Source organism: Populus trichocarpa, chromosome 6 (genome assembly GCF_000002775.5).
Source record: "Populus trichocarpa isolate Nisqually-1 chromosome 6, P.trichocarpa_v4.1, whole genome shotgun sequence".
Lineage (NCBI taxonomy): Eukaryota > Viridiplantae > Streptophyta > Magnoliopsida > Malpighiales > Salicaceae > Populus > Populus trichocarpa.
Genome location: NC_037290.2, coordinates 26,589,889 through 26,612,570, shown reverse-complemented (window position 1 = coordinate 26,612,570; position 22,682 = coordinate 26,589,889). Strand labels below are relative to the sequence as shown.

The 22,682-nt window shown below is 35.6% G+C and overlaps 2 protein-coding genes across 53 annotated transcripts in view; one reads left to right on the top strand and one right to left on the bottom strand.

Moving 5' to 3' along the window:
• LOC18100740 (disease resistance protein RGA2) overlaps positions 1–14,126 on the top strand; it is a 26,399-nt gene extending 12,273 nt beyond the window's left edge. For 4 of the 50 annotated variants that reach the window (XR_008059522.1, XR_008059527.1, XR_008059526.1 and 1 more), the window contains 4 exons: positions 12,219–13,322; positions 13,450–13,549; positions 13,631–13,766; positions 13,865–14,126. Coding sequence is in view for 30 of the 50 variants with exons in the window: in XM_052453988.1 (XP_052309948.1) it covers positions 7,212–10,457 (3,246 nt within the window). In the remaining 20 variants the exon portion in view is untranslated. Of the gene's footprint in view, positions 1–6,877; positions 10,509–11,089; positions 12,108–12,218; positions 13,323–13,449; positions 13,550–13,630; positions 13,767–13,864 lie in introns of those variants that run through there. The other 46 variants (XR_008059523.1, XR_008059524.1, XR_008059515.1 and 43 more) reach the window with 40 other exon arrangements.
• LOC18100738 (pentatricopeptide repeat-containing protein At5g10690) overlaps positions 1–22,682 on the bottom strand; it is a 23,588-nt gene extending 906 nt beyond the window's left edge. Inside the window, exons 1-11 of one of the 3 annotated variants that reach the window (XM_052454011.1) lie at positions 22,173–22,679; positions 21,948–22,080; positions 21,537–21,634; positions 21,273–21,434; positions 21,089–21,157; positions 20,732–20,867; positions 18,749–18,981; positions 18,512–18,589; positions 18,047–18,115; positions 17,521–17,697; positions 17,230–17,386 (exon numbers count right to left, since the gene is read on the bottom strand). In XM_052454011.1, coding sequence (XP_052309971.1) covers positions 17,230–17,386; positions 17,521–17,697; positions 18,047–18,115; positions 18,512–18,589; positions 18,749–18,981; positions 20,732–20,867; positions 21,089–21,157; positions 21,273–21,434; positions 21,537–21,634; positions 21,948–22,080; positions 22,173–22,577 — 1,717 coding nt within the window. In that variant the 5' untranslated portion in view covers positions 22,578–22,679. Of the gene's footprint in view, positions 1–17,229; positions 17,387–17,520; positions 17,698–18,046; positions 18,116–18,511; positions 18,590–18,748; positions 18,982–20,731; positions 20,868–21,088; positions 21,158–21,272; positions 21,435–21,536; positions 21,635–21,947; positions 22,081–22,172 lie in introns of all 3 variants that reach the window. The other 2 variants (XM_024602523.2, XM_052454010.1) reach the window with 2 other exon arrangements.

The window sequence follows — 22,682 nt, the reverse complement described above, 5'->3', positions numbered from 1 at the left end:
GTCTCAACATGTATCCATCTTGTGTTTTTTTCATTATCAGTCAATAGGAGATCCATACATGCTTCAAGAACATGGAATGCTGATAAATAAACTCACGTACCTGAGGAAGCAGATAAGGACTGAATATGGAATTGGTGAATCCCAACAAGACCTCTATGCGCATAGCAACCAACATTCCACAGGTAAATTGAGGGTTGGGAACAACTTTTGTAAGAAATAACAGCCATTACTTAAAAAGTCACATGTAACATTGCATAATTTCAAAATCCAAAATTCTAGGCTAAGTTGACAAAGCACTGAATAAGTTATGGAAATTCAGGTTCAATCAAGAAATGTCTGAAAGATGTTCTTAACACTGGTTTCCAAAAAGTCAACGTATCCACCAAACACTTGTAATGCTCTTAGCCAGTTGACAAGCAGTAAGAAATAACATTTCAGCTGACTCCAACATTGCATAATACAGAGCATCCAGTTAAACAGATTACTTGATATGAAACCTACATCAGGGGCGGCGCATAGTCGCTCTTCATTTCATTTAGTCATGAAAAGTAAATTGCAATTACATACCATGCCTCCTCGACTTGTCCATGGTATCCGTTTACATACACAAATCTTTCAGAGCCACATTAACCTGACAAAAGGATAACACATAAACATTGTAATGTTCAGTAATTTCCCAATCACATCCTAATCACAGAGAGTAGTACTACTTGGAAACAAGAGTAGCTTTATCATTTAAAGAAAATAAAAACACAAAGCAAGTACAATAGCACAGTTGTTTGTAGTACCTGGCCATCATTTAAAGCCGCCTCCATGAGAAGATGATCTGCTTCTTCTTGAAGAGCTAGAGAGATGGCTCCAGATGAATCTGGCCACAATCTCTTGTGCAGATTTTTTTACCATATTGTAATCTCCATTACAGCAGACAATGAAGATGACATCACCGGTCTCTTCTACTTCTTCTTCTTCAATTACCCGTCCTCTCTCCAAATTGAAGAGACTATATAGGTATTCAATTGATGACATGGAATCTCTTCCGGAAGTAGGGCTGCAAAATCTCTCTTCTCTTCAACAACTATGATGCGGAAGATTGAAGTCTCTGCCACTGCCTGATCAGGGGATGCATTCTCTTCAGAAATTACATATCAGTAACTGCAGAGTATTGAAGTCGCTATCTGAATCTGAATCTCAAGGGATGATACCCTACCTTCCCTCTTTGCAATTCTTAATAATCGGGAACTGCAGTGAAGAGGTGAGCGAAAGAACAAGAGGATGGGGAAAGGAGAGCGAGGAGGGGTGGCCTAACATTAAACACATTCCAGATATTGTAATTGATAGGAATTACATTCAGAAGGAGGGTCGCTATGTAAAGGGTGAAGGATTGAGATACTAACGAGTATAAGAGCACTTTCACCGAACATACATACTTTTTTTTTTTTTTTCATACATACATATATGAAAGGTATTTAACCTCTCCTTTTCTTTCTTTATTTTTATTTTTATTATTATTATTCCATACTCTCTCTTTATTTATTTATTTATTTATTAGATGGATGAACGTGTTTAATCTCTTCCTTCCTTCCTTCCTTCCTTCCTTAATTTAATTTCTTTTATTTTTATTATTATAACTATCATTCCATAAAACTATGTATTATTTATTTATTTAATTTATCATATTTGATGATTAGAGCTTTTTCACCATGCAGCTACTATTCTTAAATATAAAGGTTTTTAAACACGTCTTTCCTTCCTTTCTTTGTTATTATTATTATTCCCTACTCTTTCTCTTTGTTTAATTAAAGTCCTTTGTTTTTGTGGTTGGAAAGGGTTTATGTAAAAAGTTAATTTTTTTATTTTAAATTATTTTTTTTATTTTTAGATGTTAATATCAAAAATAAATCTTTAAAAATAAAAAAAATATTATTTCAATACATTTCAAAAAAAAAATAAAACTGTGGTTTTTGTTGAGAATAATGCAGCTTCTGTTTAACCTTTTGTTTTCGCCCCCTTTTGACATCTTTTTTGTGCAGGTATGGTGGCTGGACTGGGTTTGATAAATCCGAAAAGGTAATCAATGCTGGGATCGTCATAGGGGATGTTAAGAATCGGTTTCATCCTCTTCAACTTGGTAACAGGGCCCCATTGTCCATAGCAAAATGAAAACTTGAATGTTTATTTGATGTCTTTACGGATAGGCATGTAATACATATTCGCGTTAGCAGACACCTGAGCGTTGTCCAGGACTTAAAGCAGCTAGTTGCTTTCTTTGCAAGGCATGGAAAGTGTTGCAGAAAATGCCAATGGGAGCAACACTCTTTATGAATCTTAGCTACATGAATGTGACTCTGGGTTATGTTCTGTCATTCTCTCTGACAAGACCCAACTATATCCTACTCTTCGACCACTCTTACATGCAACTGAGACTAGTATAAACCTGAAGATTAGAGCAAAGACAGAAAGCTAAGATGGTAAGTTTTACAATCTCAGCATTTGTATGCAGAGTTCCAAACCAATCCATTGTGGCTGACATTGACTAACATTATGATAAAGAATGTGCTTGAGAAATAATTGATTTAAAAGCTCCTAAAACAGGCAATGCCACAATGTGTTACAATGGACTACAGACATGTTTCCACTTAATTAAGAAGACTATGCGTGTGTGTTCTAACTTGTTCTAAGATCCTTACAAGAAATTAACTCTACTGACCTGTTGGACAGCGACTGTCAGGAAATAATGTGAAAGGGGAGATTCTACCAGAGATTAATATCTTAGTTGCAAGTGATATTACATTTCAGATGACAGCCAGTTAATTATCTTTGATTACCATCAGGTTTAATCCCAAATAAACACATTATTAAAAAAACACATTATTAAAAGAAGAAATTGAAAAGAATTAAAATGAAGGGATAATAAAAACAAAGGGCCAAAAAGACTAGTTTTTTTTATTATATATAAAAAAACTGTGAAACACTATTACACTCCATAATGTTTTCTCCCTCGTGCTACGGTACCTTTGCCATACACTTTAGTTTTTTTTTAGAAACAGTAATAGTAATTGTAATGTAATTTGTAATATTAGTTTCAGAAAGAAACACGAAAACGAAACTTGCAAGGGTCATGGCCATAAGAAACCAAAGTTTCTAAAGGCAGGCACCTACGATGGGGTAGACCAGACTCGTACCACCGTCAAGTAAAGGGGAAATGGAGGATGCCACAAAGGTTAAGCATATGCATATGGCATGAACTACAAAAGCCACACAACACTGAAGTGCAGAGTGTATGCAATGCAGAAGAGCAGCGGCGCTGAACCAAAATTTGGGGAATGGATATTTCTTCAAATGACAGCCACCTTTAAAGCAACTGACTAGTCCATTGCCTGTTTTTTCAATGCATCTGGAGAACAACAAACTGAGTGGTCCATTACCAAAGTGCCTGACTGCCTTGCCGAAACTTACAGAATTGTAAGAAGCACTCTTCACCTGCTTAACTTTCTCTATACGCCATCTTTGATTACTTCTCCAGACTTTTGATTGCAATATGAAGTGAAATCAATCTGCTTTCATCCAATGAAGTCAGTAACTGTAAAAGGCCTTTGTGGAAGGTTCATACAGAATTACAACTCCTTTAGTGGGGAAATTAATACCTTAAGCATTGAGCTGCAAGGTAAGGCTTTAAGATTCAGCCTCAGATTGTTAAAATCATGAGAGTACATCAAACCTCTACATCACAACTGGTGTTAATTAGACTAAATCAAGTACTTAATCTCCTCCTCATTGTATAAGTTCGACACAGCATTCTAGTTTCTTCCCCCAGTTATACAAGAATTTTAGTGAAGATGGGCCAGATAAACAATCTTGATTCCTTTGTTTACCCCTTCTGTCTCTTCCAGGGAGTCTATTAGATTACTCGAAGATGAAGGTTTGCATCCTCTACAATTGAATGAATTTCACAAGCCTGATGATGTCTATATATGGTCTTCATGAGGAATTTCACCTGGGCTAGCTATAATTGGTTTCCATTGCAGATGTTTATTGTCTCTGATTTTAGAAGATATTAAAGTGGAAGGATCTGAACTTGAGCAATGCTCTGTAATTATTGCCATGACACAGACAAAAATATAATAATAACAATAATAAAATAAAATAACTTTGTGAATATTTTTGTATGTCTGAAAAGATTTGCGCTCTCCATTCTTTATTAATTTTATTTTCACTCATTCAAAATTGAACACACTGAAACGCCGAATACATTTTTGGCAATTTATGTTCCTGTTCTCTGCATTCCTTTCCAAATCATCCCATAAATTTACAAAACATGCACGTAAATTGAATTAATCTGACCGATTCATGCCATTGCCTAGCTTAAATGGAATACTAGTATTCCTTCCCCAAATTAATGAGTTTGGCTATTCATTTTGTTACGATTGTTGTTGCTGGTTATTTTGTTCCTTTTATTTCTATTTAAATTGTTGCGGAAAAAGCCCTAGAATCTCAAATCAATTGGCAAGTAAATAAATATAAAAAAAATAAACACAATCAATCATATAAAAACACACAAGAAACTTATGTGGTTTGGTAACTTAAGCCCACCCCACAAGTTAGATGATTAAGGAAATTCACTATGAGAAAGTATGAGATTACAAGATGTCATCCATAATTGCTCTCTTATCCAAGATCCTAAAGTAACTCAAAACTCACATTGTTATCTCTTTTCTCTAGCCACCAAAGTGTTGAGAATGAAGACAATATAAATAACCCTTAACCCTAAAATATGACTACCTTAGATTTTTATATATGGATTAAGTACAATCTAATGCTGAATCTCCACATTTTTATCTCCATAAATTTTTATATGTGTATTATTTTTCTCACTTGGGGGCTATAATTTAAGACAAACCCAACAAATCTCCATATTGGCTTAAATTAAGTCAACTTACAAAACTAGAACTCCTTTTTAATCTTCCCCACCAAGCATCTTTCAAGTACTACATGAGCCAATCAAGTTCAAGCAATGCTTGAATTTGATTGCAGAGATAGGCTTTCTCAACATATTTGCAGGGTTCTCCACTATATCAATATTCTTGACTAATACAACATCCTTGGACATAATATCTAGAATTAAGTGATACATGCCATTAATATGTTTGGTCCTTTCATGGTATATCTGATTTTTTGCTAGATGAATAGCACCATGACTATCACAATGTATAATAATTAACTCATGTGACAAACCAAGATTACCAACTAAATCTCTTAGCTATAAAGTTGCTTTTACTACCTTTGTCAATGCTATATACCTAGCCTCAGTTATAGACAAGGCAATAATGGATTGTAAAATTAATTTTCAACTAATGGCACACCTTGAGAAAGTGAAAACATAATATGTTAGTGATCTCTTCATGTTTAAATTTGTAGCATAATTTAAAACTATATAATCCTCAACAATATTTCTAGTGCCAATACTCTATCATATACCAAGCCAACATATATAGTACCCCTAAGATAATGGAGTACCCATTTCATGGCCTACTAGTGAATTTTATCAGGATTTCTCATAAACCTGTTGACCACACTAATAACATGTGAAATGTCTGGACAAGTGCAAACCATAACATACATAATGCTTTCAACTGCACCAACATATGAAACATCTGATATGTGCTCCTTCTTCTCCTTACTTTTAGATGATAAACTCGAAGATAACCTAAAATGGATTGTAAGTAAAGTACTCCCTAACTTCTAGTCTTGCATGTCAAAACACTTAAGTACCTTCTTAAGATACTTTCTTTGTGACAAGTATAACTTGCCAATGCTTCAATCTATATGTATTTTCATATCTAAAATCATTATGGTTGCACCGAAATCCTTCATCTCATACTCACCACTCAACCGATCCTTTAAACTGTTGATCTCAAATATGTTTTTAGATATTATAAACATGTCATCAACAGACAACAACAAGTACACAAATGAAATTTACGAGTGCTTTATGAAACACACACAAATGATCTATGGCTGGTGCATATAAATCCTCTCCTCCAGCTCACCATGTAGAAAGCTATTTTGACATCCAGCTGCTTAAGCTTTAAGTTAAACAATGTAATCATACTTGAACTTTTATTATTTGTTTCTACCTCTCACAATCAAGCCATATGCATGATCATTATTATTATGACTCTCTAACACTTTTTTTTCAACTTCCTAGAGTTTATGAAAGCTTTGTCATCTTTTGAATTAAGACTATCTCTTCTATACAACAAGGTATCAACAAAGTGATCATAAGATAAAGGTGATAACACAATAAAATCAAAGTTAGATCCTTAATTGAACCTTAACATCAACATTCTGCAAATTGATCGGTTATTGGAAACTTCAAAATATAATTCTGACTTTATTATCACAAACAAAATAAATTTATAATATGATTATGAAAACTAGGTCAAACCCAAGAGAAATTTTGTTTAATCTTCCTATAATATATTGAATTAAAAAAGAACAGGGGATTTGAAATACTCTGGCGGCTAGAACTCCAAAACAGCAAAGATTCCTTGAGTGTGATATCGATTGGTTTTCTTAAAATCAAAGCAAGGAACTATTGGTTGAGGGCGCAGATCAATTAATGGATCGATTTGGAGATCCAGAGAGACCACGTAGGTCCTTGATAGCTTGAGTGTTTGCAGAGTTTGGAATTTGTTCTAATTAACTACGAAATAATAAAAAGGAAAGCATCAGCATCTCTTTTGATGACATTGTTGGTCCGCATTAACAATCAATGGCCTACCCCATGACTGATCTCGGTGAAAGAAAATAAAGCATCCTATGACAAAGGGAAGGTATCCATCGTTGTTTCACCATAATTGAAGCTCTATGTATAAAGTAAAGAACAAAGATTATGCTTTGAACGGTTTTCTAAACCAAAGCAAGGAACTACTAGTTGAGTGCAGACGAGTTAAGGGATTCAGAGATCATGAGAGTACATGTAGAATCTCTAATATCTTTAGTGTTTTGGAAATTTTGGAATCTGTTGCTCTATTATAAATACATGATTTTACTTTTGATCTTCACAACAACGCAAGCCTTTTAGCATTCAATCGAAACCTCAATCACTTTCAAACCAACAAAATCAAACACCATTCGTTTCATTTTTCTTGTCTTTTGTTCCCTCTTTGTTCTTTCCCACACACACCCTTTCAACTCACCGAGAACTAAAAATGGCTGAACTTGTACTCTTCAATATTGCGGAGGAAATAGTAAAGAAACTGGGTCCACTAGCTACCCAGGAGATTGCACTGTGGTGGGGTGTCAAAGATCAGCTAAGCAAGCTCATGAGCACGGTTACCAGAATTAAGGGTGTCCTTCACGATGCTGAGGAGCAGGTGCAGAAACCACCCGCTCAACTTGAAGACTGGCTCGGGAAGCTGCAAGAAGCGGTCTATGATGCTGAAGATTTGCTGGATGATTTTTCAACAGAAGTGCAGCGAAAAAGATTGATGTCCCGAAATAAAATACCGAGGGAGGTACGTACATTCTTCTCAGGGTCAAACCAACTTGTGTATGGTTGGCAGATGGGTCATAAAGTTAAGGAACTTAGGCAGAGGCTAGATGAGATTGTTTCTGAGAGTGAAAAATTTCACTTTGAGGTTCGTTATGAGGAGAAAGCTTCTTTGACTATGATTAGAGAGGCAACTACCTCTTCTGAACCTGAGATATTTTTCGGGAGAGAAGATGAAAAAAAGAAAGTTATGAGCTTTCTGTTGAATCCCAACGATAAGATTGAGAGTGTTTCTGTCATCTCAATAGTTGGAATGGGCGGGTTGGGAAAGACCACATTTGCTCAGAGTATTTTCAATGATGAACAAGTTAATTTGCATTTTGGTCTGAAACTCTGGGTCAGTGTCTCGGGTGGTTTTGATGTCAAAAAGATACTCAAAGATGTATCAGAGGCTGCAGGTATTAGTCAAGTTTCTGATCAGTTAGAGAGTCTGAAAAATGAACTTAAGAAAAAAATAGAAAATAGAAAATACCTGCTTGTATTAGATGATGTGTGGGATAATAAGGATGGTCGAGATGGTGAAAAGTGGGATAGTTTGAAGCAGTCCTTACCACATGAGACTGATAGAGGAAACAAGATGATAATAACTACACGTTCTGATACAATTGCAAATTTAACAAGCAAAATACCACTTGCGTTAAAAGGCCTTTCTGAAAAGGACTCGTGGTCTCTTTTCTCGAACAAGGCTTTTGGTCCAGGTCAAGAGTCAAATTACATAGACGAAAAAATAAAAAAAGAGATTGTAGTGAGGTGTCAGGGAGTTCCTTTGGTCATAAAGGCAATTGCAAGGTTAATGTATTATAAAGATAGAGTCCAGTGGTTGTCCTTCATCAAACAAGAACTTCCAAATAGGGTCAAAGATGATAACATCATACATACCCTTAAGTTAAGCTACGATCCTCTTCCATCATATATGAAGCATTGCTTTGCATACTGTAGCTTATTCCCGAAAGGTCATGAAATAGATGTAAAATCATTGATTCGACTTTGGGTTGCACAAGGGTTTGTTAGCTCTTCGAATTTGGGTGAGTGCTTAGAAATTGTTGGTCTTAGGTGCTTTGAGAATTTATTGTGGAGGTCCTTCTTCCACGAAGTGAAAAAGGATAGATTGGGGAACATAGAAAGTTGCAAAATGCATGATTTTATGCATGATCTTGCAACCCATGTCGCTGGTTTTCAGAGCATCAAAGTGGAGCGTCTAGGAAATAGGATTAGTGAATTGACTCGGCACGTGTCATTTGACACGGAATTAGATTTGTCTTTGCCTAGTGCACAACGTCTAAGAACACTTGTATTATTGCAAGGTGGAAAATGGGATGAGGGGTCATGGGAGTCTATTTGTCGAGAGTTTAGGTGTTTACGTGTGCTTGTTTTGAGTGATTTTGTAATGAAGGAAGTGTCACCTCTCATTCAAAAGCTCAAGCATCTGAAATATCTTGATCTTTCGAATAATGAGATGGAGGCGCTTTCTAATTCTGTCACCAGTCTGGTAAATTTGCAAGTGCTCAAACTCAGTGGTTGTAGGAAACTTAAGAAACTACCTAGGGATATTGGCAAGCTGATCAATCTGAGGCATCTTGATGTTGGTTGCTATCTTGATCGTGATTTATGTGAGGATTTAGAGTATATGCCTCGTGGGATTGGGAAAATAACTAGTCTACAGACGTTGTCATGTTTTGTGGTTGCAAAAAAAAAGAGTGCTAAATCTGAGATGATAGGTGGATTGGATGAGTTGAAAATGTTAAATGAATTGAGAGGGAGCCTAGAAATAAGAGTAAAGGGATATGAGGGTGGTTCTTGTGTATCAGAATTTGAAGGAGCTAAATTGATCGATAAAGACTATCTCCAGTCGTTGACCGTATGGTGGGACCCAGAGCTGGATAGTGACTCAGATATTGATTTGTATGATAAAATGTTGCAAAGCCGCCAGCCAAACTCGAGTCTTCAAGAGTTGAGAGTTGAAGGCTATGGAGGTATGAGGTTTCCTAGTTGGGTTTCAAATCTCTCAAATCTTGTAAGGATTTTTGTAGACCGTTGTAGAAGACTTAAGCATATCCCTTCCTTAGATGGAATCCCTTCTCTTGAAGAATTAAGGATTGAGGGATTGGATGATTTGGAGTACATAGATAGTGAGGGGGTTGGAGGAAAAGGAGCGTCGATGTTTTTCCCATCCTTAAAGAGACTTGATATCTTTGATTGTGGTAGACTGAAGGGATGGTGGAAGAGATGGAGTAGAGATGAGATGAATGATGATAGTGATGAGTCAACAATAGAAGAAGGGTTGAGAATGCTCTGTTTTCCACGTCTTTCTTCCTTGGGCATTTCTTATTGTCCAAATCTGACTTCAATGCCGTTGTTTCCAACTCTCGATGAAGATCTTTATTTGGTCAACACTAGTTCAATGCCATTACAGCAGACAATGAAGATGACATCACCAGTCTCTTCTTCTTCTTCTTCTTCTTCATTTACCCGTCCTCTCTCCAAATTGAAGAGTCTATATATGCATTCAATTGATGACATGGAATCTCTTCCGGAAGTAGGGCTGCAAAATCTCTCTTCTCTTCAACAGCTATGGATTTGGGGATGCGGAAGATTGAAGTCTCTGCCACTGCCTGATCAGGGGATGCATTCTCTTCAGAAATTAGAAGTCATTTTATGCAGAGAATTGAAGTCGCTATCCGAATCTGAATCTCAAGGGATGATACCCTACCTTCCCTCTTTGCAATTCTTAAGAATCGATGGCTGCAGTGAAGAGCTGAGGGGAAGAACAAGAGGATGGGGAAAGGAGAGCGAGGAGGAGTGGCCTATCATTAAACACATTCCAGATATTGTAATTGATTGGAACTACATTCAAAAGGAGGGTCGCTATGTAAAGGGTGAAGGATTGGAATACAATCCTTTCTAAGGAGTATTTTCACAGAACATACAAACACTTACAGACGTGTGTGTATGAAAGGTATTTAAGCTCTCCTTTCCTTCCTTTATTTATTTTCTTTTATTTTTATTATTCCATACTCTCTCTCTTTAGGTCTTTATTAGGTGTATGAAAGGTAACGTTTTTCAGACACTAAACAAAATCACCTTTCACCAAAAATACATAAATAAACGAAGATATTTAATCTCTTACTTCCTTCCTTCCTTAGTTTAATTTCTTTTATTTTTATTATTATTACTATCATTTTATAAAACTATGTATTGTTTATTTATTTAATTTGATGGTTAGAGCATTTTCACCGTGAGGCTACTATTCTTAAATATAAAGGTTTTTAACAGCTTCCTTCCTTCATTTAATTTCTCTGATTATTATTATTAATCCCTGCTCTTTCTCTATATTTATTTATTTATTTTATTATACACAAATCTCATCTGATAAAATTATTAAATTATTTCTATAAATAGTGGTAATATTTTTTAATTAATTAAAGTTCCATTTGTTTTTTTTTGAGTTTTTAAATATTAATATTAAAAATAAATTTTTAAAAATAAAAAAAAATATTATGTTAATATATTCTTAAATAAAAATTGTTTTTAAAAAATAAAGCTAAAGGGGTTCAGCCCTCAACAAAACGACAGATTACCCCATCTCTCTTCCCTACCTGCACAAAGTAAAGCCTTCTCCAATCACCTAATCTATCCTAATGTTTTTAATAAAGCTAAAGGGGTTCTGCTTGTCTGAAACCAAAATTGCATGCTACTTTGGTTTCTGTTGAGACTAATGCAGCTTCTGTTTAACCTTTTCTTTTCGGCCCCCTTTTGACATCTTTTTTGTGCAGGTATGATGGTTGGACTGGGTTTGGTAAATCCGAAAACGTAATCAATGCTGGGATCGTCATAGAGGATGGAACAAGCTGGATCGGGTACAGTACTGAAGCTATCTCTTAATGCCTTTATGTTCTTGCTTTATGGAGTTTAGTCGATGAACATGTGTGTACAGAAACTAAATTTTATTCCTAAATAATAACACCTTGTTGCTGCATGCATTTGACATTCTGGTTTTCTTTCCAATTTCTATTTTGCTTTATGGAATTTAGTCGATGAACATGTGTGTACAGAAACTAAAGTCTATGCCTAAATAATAAATCTTGATCCTTCCTTTGTTTACTCTCTCTCTTTCTCTCTCTCTATTTGTTTTGTATTAGACTAAGTCGACTTCCATTATTTCAAATCTTTAATTTTCTAAACAGGTAAAGGCCTCACTTTTTAAAATAATATCTTTAAATGAAATTATCTTAATTCAAAAACGTCTAGTGAAATAATTTAATGTTCTGCTATCTAAACAAGCAAAGACTTCTCTTTTTCAAATAATTTATCCTTCTATCTTCATGGTTGGAAAATCAAACAAATCAAGGGAGAATTGGAAAACATGACATTTATGTTATTTTATTTTTTATACTAGTAGTGAAGAAATGGTACTGAAGTTTTTAAGAGGGCCAATGAGCATTCTGACATGGTGAAATCTAACTTGTTGATTATACAATGGGGATGGAATGTATGTTCTTCTTGATGGGCACTAGATCATCATTCAAGAAAGGAAGCGCTTAGTTTTCTCTCTAAGGTATGGTTTTCATGAGCTTTGTATACATATGAAGTTGTTCTTTTGAAGAGATTTCTTATTTAAGTTGGCAAGTTTTTGAGATATGGCTTGTTGTCAAACATTTGTGTGCAGGTTTTTCTTATTAGAAACAGATACAGAGCATCTTCTGATACTGTGGATTTGTTGTATTTTCCAGGGCAGTGACAAGCTTCGACGAGATCGTTTTTTTTTTTTTTTTACAGGTCACGCGTTTCCATTTTCAGAATTCCAAAGTGCGGGTATTTTGATCTTATGGGTGGTTAAGTATGTGCTACTGATAAGCATGTTTAAATTTATTGAACATAGATAAGTATAATAGTTTTCTACTTTTCCAAAGACCTTGTTGCTGCATGCATTTGACTTTCTGGTTTTCTTTTCAATTTCTATGAGCAATTTAGTGTCGAAGCATGTGAGTTTTATATGCATTAAGAGTATCCAATTACCCAAGTATTTTCTCTCTTTGAATTGAGTTTGATTTCATAATATAAAAATATGTTTGGTTACAATAGGCAAGTGATTTTCTGTTTTCACATGCTTCTGTCAAGTTGTCATTGACCTTTCTATTGGTGTCCATTTTTTACTGAACTTTTAGAATTGAATCTTGGTTGCAGGAAATAGGTCAGAGGATATTGGATGCCGCTACAGATATTAGTTATATATTCACAGGGTGTAGTTCCGGTAACATTGAAGCAGTAAGCCAAGCTTCAAATCCTGAAGATGAAAAAACTGTTTGGAGAGTTGATGATATAATTAATCTTAAATTCTTGTTGTAAATGAATCAGGTTCTGCTCCTCTAAAACAGAATTTTCCTGCTCCTTTGGTCTCTTAAATTCTTTTTGGCCCCTTTTTGACATCTTTTTGGTGTAGATACAATGATTGGACTGGGGTTTGATAGAGTTAAAAAGGTAATCAATGATGATTTCATTATAGATGATGGAATAGGCTGGATCAGGTATAGTACAGAAGTTATCTTTCAATGCCTTTATGCTTTTGCTTAATGGGGTTTACTGAATGAACATGTGTACAGAAACTGAATTTTATGCTTAAAAAATAAATGTTGATCTTATTCAAATTTGCAAAAGTTCTTCATATGATACTTGTATTTACAGGGCTTTACAGGCCTGTGACAAACTTGACAGAAATCTGTTCACACTCCATACGTTGCATATACATTTCATTTGCAGAACCAAATTGCAGGTATTGATCTTACAGCTGGTAAATCTTGAAATATTGATAAGATGTCTGAAGTTGATGACCGATAAACATTATGTACATATGTTGTGTTTCCCTGTTTGTTGATCATGTGTATTTTCTCTGGTTGAAGCTGCAAAGTAAAACTTTGATTCAGTCTCAGATGGTAGAATCATCTGTGCACTCTTGTGTGGTATGGATCAACCAGACACCAGACATCCACATCAAACCAGGTATTAGACTAAATCAACTTAAAGTTTTTCATATCTTCTACTTGTATTTGTTTGGAATAACTTCTAGTTTTCTTTCCCCAGTTCTCCAATCAATTGGTCCTTGACTGATTCCAACAATGCTCAAGCTTGCTGGTTGCATCAAACTTTACCCTTTAGCTCATGCACTTTCCCTCTCTTTCAAGTTTCATGTTGAGCAGGAGGAGTATTACCCTACAAGGTGTGAATTGTACCAAGTTTATGTTTGCTCTTAATGTCTCCCCTAAAGGTCAATAGATTATTAACTCTTGTATTTATGTTCTCGTTTGTATCTTGCAGGGAGCCTGCCAGATCCCTTGAAGATGAAGGTTTGAGATGCTCGACCGTTTTGATGAATTCCAGTCCAACCAAGCTTGACCATGATGTCTACAGTCTCAAGGGAGGTCTCCAGGGCTTTAACTGGCTTTTTGCAACTCGTTACATGGTGAAAGCAATTGGAAATTATTATTTTCTTTTTGTTTGTGTCTCAACAGAACATCTTGTAGGAATTAGGACTGAATATTCAGTGTTTCAATTATATTCACCATCATAATTTCCTCAAGATTGAGTAATTCTCATTTCTCAGATCTGATATTCTCACCTTCCTCTTGTTTGGACTGGGAGTTTCCCAATTTTATCCATTGGATGACCAAAACTAAGCCCCCCTTTGCCAGACATTTCAGTGTCACTCCTAGTCTGATGTACACATTCTTTTCTATGTTAAAAATCTGTCTCATCAGACCTGTAACCAAAAGAATGTCTCGGCCATTTCTTCTGTTAACAGACTAAAGCATACAGAAGTTGTTTGGGCATCAGACCTATAACCACTCAAGTCTAACAGTATAGAAATATAAAAGAACAAAATTAGCTAACAAAAATGTGAACAGCAACCAGATTGATAACAGGGCCAGACTCTATAATTAGCAACCCCAAATGGTAGAATCATCGATGAACACTCCTGTGCGAAATTAATTGGTCAAATGGATATCAGACATCCACATCAGACCTAGTATAGGACTGCTTCAAGTGAAGTTCTTTTCCATGTCCTTGTCGCCGCTTGTGTTTGGCGTAACATTCTATCTTTCTTTACCTCAGTTGTCCAAGCAATTTACTATTGATGAGCTGAATAGTTGGTACTTTACCGTCTGGAACAGTCTTCAAGCATCTGAGTTGTACTCTAAGCAGCTTCTTTCTCCTTGAAATTTCATTCTTTCTATTGTTTCCTTTCCCTTTATTAGGAGGGTAGGACTCAGTAGAAGTGCTACCCTAGTATCTTTGATTATAAAGAATAAACCAACCAGCTCAGGTAAGCATAATATATAAAGAAACTTGAAGATTGACTTCTCTGGAGTCCAATCATGTAAAAATCAATGATTGCTGCAACAAGAAGAGTTCATATAATAATAGATTACTCTATAGATCAAGGGGAAAATGCAACAATATTCAATCTCTTTAGTTAAGCTTGATTTTCGGCTAGCCTAAAAGCAGTAAGATTTATCATCACAATTGCCACTGTTCTTCATATAGGATCGCATTTTAAATAGTTGTCAACCATGACTTGGAACCTGAACCGGGTTTCACATCGATAACATCCTCAATGTCGAGTAGGGCTTCCCCGTTGTCCAATTGTGTCAAGTTCTGAATTTGATTGCTTGCCATGGACTTTGGTGTGCGAGTTCCTTGTGTCAGAAACAGATTTGTTGCGTCTTATGATATTTTGAGTTTTATGCTGTTTTACAGGCTTTTAATGAGCATTCTGATGAGATTTCTTGACACTATAGATTGCATACATTCCCTCAGACGAACTCCAAATCGCAGGTATTGATCTTAGAGCTGATAAATCTTGTGCCTCAAATAACATGTCTGCAGTTGATGGAAGATAGGCGTTCTATACATATTTTTTGTTCTGATTTTGGTTGATTGTGTTTATTGTTACCTAATCAATTAAATTTTTGAGTTGAGATGAATATTAAGGATATAAATTATAATAAAAATAATTATAAAGACCAGCACTTGAATCTCATATCATTGAAAGAACTACAATTCAAGTTTTCTCCTGCGTCCCAACAAATGGAAACAAGAAATTAATATCATTTTCTCACAACAAAAATTTATTAATATATTGGCATTCTCTTCAGTAATCCCTTCCAAAACTATTCCCTCTGTAATACCTCAGCTGCAAAGAAACCTGCCTTTCGATTAACAGTTGCTGTCGAAAATTATTAATAAAAATCTCAGCCCTCTTATCAATATCTTCATCTGACGAGCCATAACTTCTAACCCTTTCAAATGTTCGAACTGGCTTGTACTTTTGATGATCTGATTCAACATCTTCAATTGCCCCATGCAATCCAATTCTATCATTAAAGCTCAACCTCCCTGTCCTTCTAGAGGAAGAAGAAGACGCAATGCTAAGAATAGAAGCCAATCGCCACTTTCTGAAATTGAAGCTAAGTAGAAAGTTTATTTTCTTGACTGCCCTCTTCAAAGGGCCGAAAGCTGACCACCTCTGCTTCCCCATTTTGAGTTCTGATTTCTTTTGTTGCTTAGAACTTATGAGTGAAGGAATTTATAGGAGGGTCAGGACAAGTAGAAGATTGTGACGTAGGATACACGGTTATTACAAGGAAGCGTGTCTGTCAGTATACTTTGCTGCTACCACCGTGAGGAATTTCATGTCTTGGTGGGTGACAGGGGGGTTAGACTTGATAAATCACAGATGCACTATTTGCATCGTTTGACCTAGATTTCTGAGAAAATTCTTTTTTCTCATTGGAGTGTCATTTCGGGATGTGAAAATGCTGTTAAAATGTCACTGGCCACTTAATAATATAATTGTTTCTATTTTTTTTTTTATCTTCTTATAACATCTGTTATCTTATTCTTGCTAACTAAGTTTCAGGACACTTGCGATTATGGTGGTTAAACCCGGTTAAGCCCCGTCACCAACTTGAATGAATTTTAGTTAAGTTATACAAATTATTAACTCAATTAATTTTTTTAATTAAAAATTAAATAATATTATTTTAATTAAATCAATTTAAATAATTTAACTTAATGATTTATAAATTGATCATAACCTATTAAACCAAATATTTTTTTTTTCAGTTCAAAGGAATAGATCTAACTTCTTATATGGACTGTTTGGAATCGATTCTAACCCACCAAGTAAAAGAAAAAGACTGAACTAATTACCTTGCAAGCAAACTACCCGAACCCATTCACTTGCAAAATTCCTTCCCTTATTCAGACAACAATCAATTACTAAATAAATAAATTAATATTAATTTATTATAAGGTAGTAGTGTTCATGACGAGTATAATGATGGCGTTGGTGGAGGACAATGAGGTTTTGTGATGAAATGTAGGTGGTGGTGGTGATGGAAATATTGGATAGAAAAAGGCTGAATTATACCCTCCAATAATTAGAAATCCGAGACTTCTTTAATAAAAGAAAATGAGAAGAATCTTCTTGAATAGGATAATGCACAGGAATTCAGTCGAGTAACAAATACAATTATGTATCAAAATTCTCAAATACAATTATGTATCAAAATTCGCACACCATCTTCTACCAAGAGTTCTTTCTTGCTCCAATGGCCGTTGTACAGGCACAACAAGTTTAAACAATTGTTCAGTTGTAAAAACTCCAACAGTTTTAGAACCTGAGCTGTTAGTAGAGCTATTTAAATTACTATATTTTACAACAACAACCATTCTATACATCTTTTCTAAAATTAGATCAACCACATGGCCGATAGACGTCGTGGTTGTAACACAAGGTGGAGGGCTTCTCATCATTGTCATCAGGGGGGCATTCAACTGCAAAATATTTAAAACACCATCATCATGCATCCAAATAAGCATCATGTGAGACTTGATAATGGTGGAATTGAACTAGGTGAGTCAACAAAGTTATAATCTGAAGTCACTGAGAAGGAAGAACGGTACAGTACCTCGGTGCAGTCTTCACGATGCAATAGTCCCACACAGCTGCCCCAGTCATCTACAATAGGCACAACTTGATCCCAAAAGAAGCGCATAACCACTTTCTTCAAGTGGAGGGTACCAAGTAAAGGCTTAGCTGCTTTTAGTGGCATCATGATGCTCTCGATTGGTTCACTTGGTGATACCTGAACAGAGAGGTTGAACTCAAGTTTGTCAGAGAGGTTCACGTGGTGATCTGTAGCTTGTAGATTGTCAAACATGACCTTAAGTTATCACAGGTGGAAAACTCTCAGTCGCATACTGGCATCTATCATCCATAAACGAGTTTATTAAAGAGTCCAACAAGAACCAAATATTTGCTACTAAGGGTATTCAATTGGGTCGCGTACTTGGCAAGAGCCATTTATGTAGAAGAATCACCCGTGGTGGATCCAGTCTCAACATGTATCCATCTTGTGTTTTTTTCATTATCAGTCAATAGGAGATCCATACATGCTTCAAGAACATGGAATGCTGATAAATAAACTCACGTACCTGAGGAAGCAGATAAGGACTGAATATGGAATTGGTGAATCCCAACAAGGCCTCTATGCGCATAGCAACCTACATTCCACAGGTAAATTGAGGGTTGGGAACAACTTTTGTAAGAAATAACAGCCATTACTTAAAACGTCACATGTAACATTGCATAATTTCAAAATCCGAAATTCTAGGCTAAGTTGACAAAGCACTAAATAAGTTATGGAAATTTAGGTTCAATCAAGAAATGTCTGAAAGATGTTCTTAACACTGGTTTCCCAAAAAGTCAACGTATCCACCAAACACTTGTAATGCTCTGAGCCAGTTGACAAGCAGTAAGAAATAACATTTCAGCTGACTCCAACATTGCATAATACAGAGCATCCAGTTAAACAGATTACTTGATATGAAACCTAAATCAGGGGTGCATAGTCGCTCTTCATTTCATTTAGTCTTGAAAAGTAAATTGCAATTACATACCATGCCTCCTCGACTTGTCCATGGTATCCGTTTCCATTTTAGTACAACATTTGTGAGATTTTCCAAAGCCACATTAACCTGACAAAAGGATAACACACAAACATTGTAATGTTCAGTAATTTCTCAATCACATCAGCTAATCACAGAGAGTAGTGCTATTTGGAAACAAGAATAGCTTTATCATTTAAAGAAAATAAAAACACAAAGCAACTACAATAGCACAGTTGTTTGTAGTACCTGGCCATCATTTAAAGCTGCCTCCATGAGAAGATGATCTGCTTCTTCTTGAAGAGCTAGAGAGATGGCTCCAGATGAATCTGGCCACAATCGCTTGTGCAGATTTTTTACCATATTGTAATCTCCTTGACTGGCAAAAGCACGCATAAGGGAAAGATAGAGGTGAGGCTTTGGTCGAAGCTTTGGGTTCACACCAGCACGTTTTATTATTTCTCCAAATACACAGACGGCACCTAGATGTATCACAGCAAATATCTCATGAGTGCTTATAAGACTTTTGCTCTATTTATATATCAAGAATAATTTAGAACCATTGCTGGTGTAACACCCCTAAATTTGCATTGGCTATAATTGGTGATTTCTTTAGAATAATGCAAGATTAGAGAAAATTAGGGGACAAAAGTCAAAGAACTAAAGAAAAGAAGGTTCAAAATGCAATTACTAACTTAAGTAGGTGAAGTAGGATAAATTTTGCATGATTAAGTAGGTGAAGGAAGACATGTGTTAGCATTTCGTGCTTATCAGGTGTCAGTAGAGATGTGCTTTCCTTCAAAATTTTCAGAACCAACTACATCCTTTTCTTGAACTTAAGAGAGAGCTAAACACCATCCTATAAACTAAACACTACCAAACCATATATTCCAAGAACAAATTGTAAGGTATTAGGGCTTAAATTCATTAGAATTGTTAGAAAGAAAACCAAAGATAGATTGTGAGGTTATAAATGAAAGGAAAGTAAAGGAAAAAGTAGGGGGTAAAGGGCTAAAGCTTATGGTGAGTGATTAAATTAATAAGTATGCATAAATCCTATCGTTTTTGGATGCTTTTATGTATGAAGAATTTCTTTAAATGCTTGCTGGATTTTCAGAATATATATGTATAACCTTAGTTTTCAATGGAAACTTCATATGATGATTGCTAAATAAGAGTATGACCGTGAAAGATTGAAAGCATTATGTGTTTTTTAAAGTAAAAGATATGTTTTAGCCCAAATATTGTGTTGATATAATTGCACATGATATATGAAAAGAAGAAAGCTTGCTTTACATGAAATAGTGGCCACCTATATGCTACATATGCTACCATTGAGTAGTATATGGATATGAGATATGGACATTCAATTGTCATACATGTTTCCTTGTGCAAATATTATGTCGATATGATGTTAGGCATATATGTTGAAAACTTAGAAGTTTCCCATGCTTATTTCTTTAATAATTCACTGGGTTATCTCATTAGTAGTTGACAAATTATTTTCATAGAATCAAGATGAGGTTGAAAGAGGGCTCAAGAGATAGGCTACCAACCGAAGAGTCTTTGGAGTCCTAGCTTGAAGTTTAACTTAGTGATGCTATTGTATCTTTCATAGGTTAGCTTTTGAGTATGGGTCATTACACATGTAAATGCACGTGTAAACGTATCATGCATGGACTCTTTTAGTGTGTAATTGATCAATAGGATAGCTATGTGCAAAGATGTAAGATATAAGTGAATGATCAAGACAAGACAACAAGATGTCATATAAGTTTGTTTAATGGACAGCAGGTTGTGTATGCTTATAAATACATGTCTGGTAGGTAAATTTAATTGATTAGGTAGGTAACAATAAGAAGCAATTAGAGAGGTTGGTTTACTTAACTAACTTAAAGCACAATTCTAAAGTGAATATAATCAAAGATACTAAGATGCATTACCAAAGTAATTCGGAGAGGGGTGTGACAGCTAGCGTCAGAAGTGAAAGATGTAGAAGTTCAACTACACTTTGTGTAGCCTTCACCCATTAAAATGAATCAGATGGTACTATTCAGCATGAAAAAAAAAAACAGAAAGCACTTTTTTTAAAGAATACATGCATGCATATATGGTTAAATGCTTAAATATTACAAAATGCTGATATTAATTCAAATTTCAATTCCAATGCAGCTTATAACCTAAATTGATAAGCACTGCAGAACCCTGAGTAAAAATCCAAATGTGGCATACCATTCATGGAACCACAGTTTAGCAATGCATCAACCATTGCTGTGAATGCAGTTCGATCAATAACTAAATTCCGATGCATTTTCATTTCATAGACAATCTTCAGAACTGACAGGAGATCCTTGGCACCACCAAAGCCCTGCAGAGGAAAGGAAAGCAATAGAACAGCTAAACACAAATTTTTTAACTGCAATCTCTGACTCACACACAAGAAGATCAAGAGGCCACTTCAGCAGTAAAATAAGCACGCCATTTTGTTAAATGGTTTTTGAACACTTTGGTAAATATTCTAAATTCTCAAATTCGAATTTCCACAAACTCCTCATCACAAAATAAAGTATATATGCACAATTCACTGACCTGAAGTAATGTTGTGTAAGTGACAACATCCGGATAAAGCTTGTCACGACTAAAGTTTTGTGCTTTGTCCTGAAAAAGGTCAAGGGTTTAATAATTTAAGTAAACTAACGTAACTTCTTGTGCAACAACCTAATTTCTTGTATACAGAGGCTCTAAACTGGCCTTTCAAATGCATGCTTGTGACCTTCATTTCGTCAAAGAATTGCATTGCAGCATCCAATTTCCCAGCCTTCACACATGCAGATATCAGAGTATTATAGGTGAGCCTGTCAGGGGTTAATCCTAACTCCAATATTTCATCATGCACAGGCAAGGCATCTTGAGGACAGCCAGCACTTATATATCCCTGAAAGGTCAAAGAGAAAGATGTTTAAAATGATAACAAATACTAGATATTTGTTTATCAATGGAATGCCATAAAACCCAAAAGTACAGATCAGTGCTCAACCTTCATTAATAAGTTATATACCAAGATGGAAGGATTGCAGCTTTCATGAAGCAAATAACCATAGCGGGCTAGAAGACCCTTAGCTCGGCGTATATCTCCTGCACTACAGCAGTGCAAATGCAGCAATATAAATAAGCTCATGATTTTCAAAATATCAATAAATAAAAAAACCCCATGCTTGTAGTGAGACCACAATAAGTAAATAGATTTACTAAAACAAGCAACGAAAAGGCAATTTGTCCAAGATATTTCAAATTTGGGCTCGATGTCTTATCATGAAATGGTAATCCTAATCAAGCACAATCCAATCTATCCAGTTTATCAAGAAAAGCTCTTAACAGTTTCAAGTGCTGCCACTAAAGAACCTGGAAACAAAACAAAGCCCATAACTTCATCTCTTATTTTACAAACCTGCTGAAATTAGAGCATTTAAGAGACCAAATATCATCGGAGCCGACAACTTTGGACTTCCAACAGCTGTACCCATTTCCACTGATTCCAATATCTGAAATGCTTCATCAATTCTTCTAGCCACACCCAAACCCTATCGAACAATAATTAAAGTAATAGTCAAACTAATATGAAATCAAAAACAAAAGTTGCGAAAACAGAACACCCCATTTCAAATTCAAGTACCTTCAACAGAGTCCCATAAGAGACACCATCAACCCCACAACTTTCTGACTTGCACATTTCATCAAACACCTTAAGAGCAGACTCGGTATCCCCGCAATGCACACAAGCTTCCATCACCGCATTCATAACTATCGTATTTAACTTCCCATACCTTCTCTTAGCACTCTCGACTTCCTCAAAAATCTGTTCCAATTGTCTTCGTCTAGTGAGCTGAACTATACGAAAGGTAAGGCGTTTGAGACTATGATGAGGCTTGTGAAACCTACGACGAGTGGGTGTAGAGGAATAAGAGAAGGTGATTTTGAAAGTGGGTAATGGGTTTGATGATGGGAACTTAGTAGAATAGAGGGAGAGAAGATGATTTTGCATGGCATTGCTGGTGATGGTAGTAGTGAAAAAACCCATTAATGATCAGCCATGGAAATGAAGGTGGAGCTTAGAGAGGGAGAGGAGAGGGAAACAAGGATAACGGATAATGTGTGGGCAAAGATGGAAATTAATGGCGGGTAA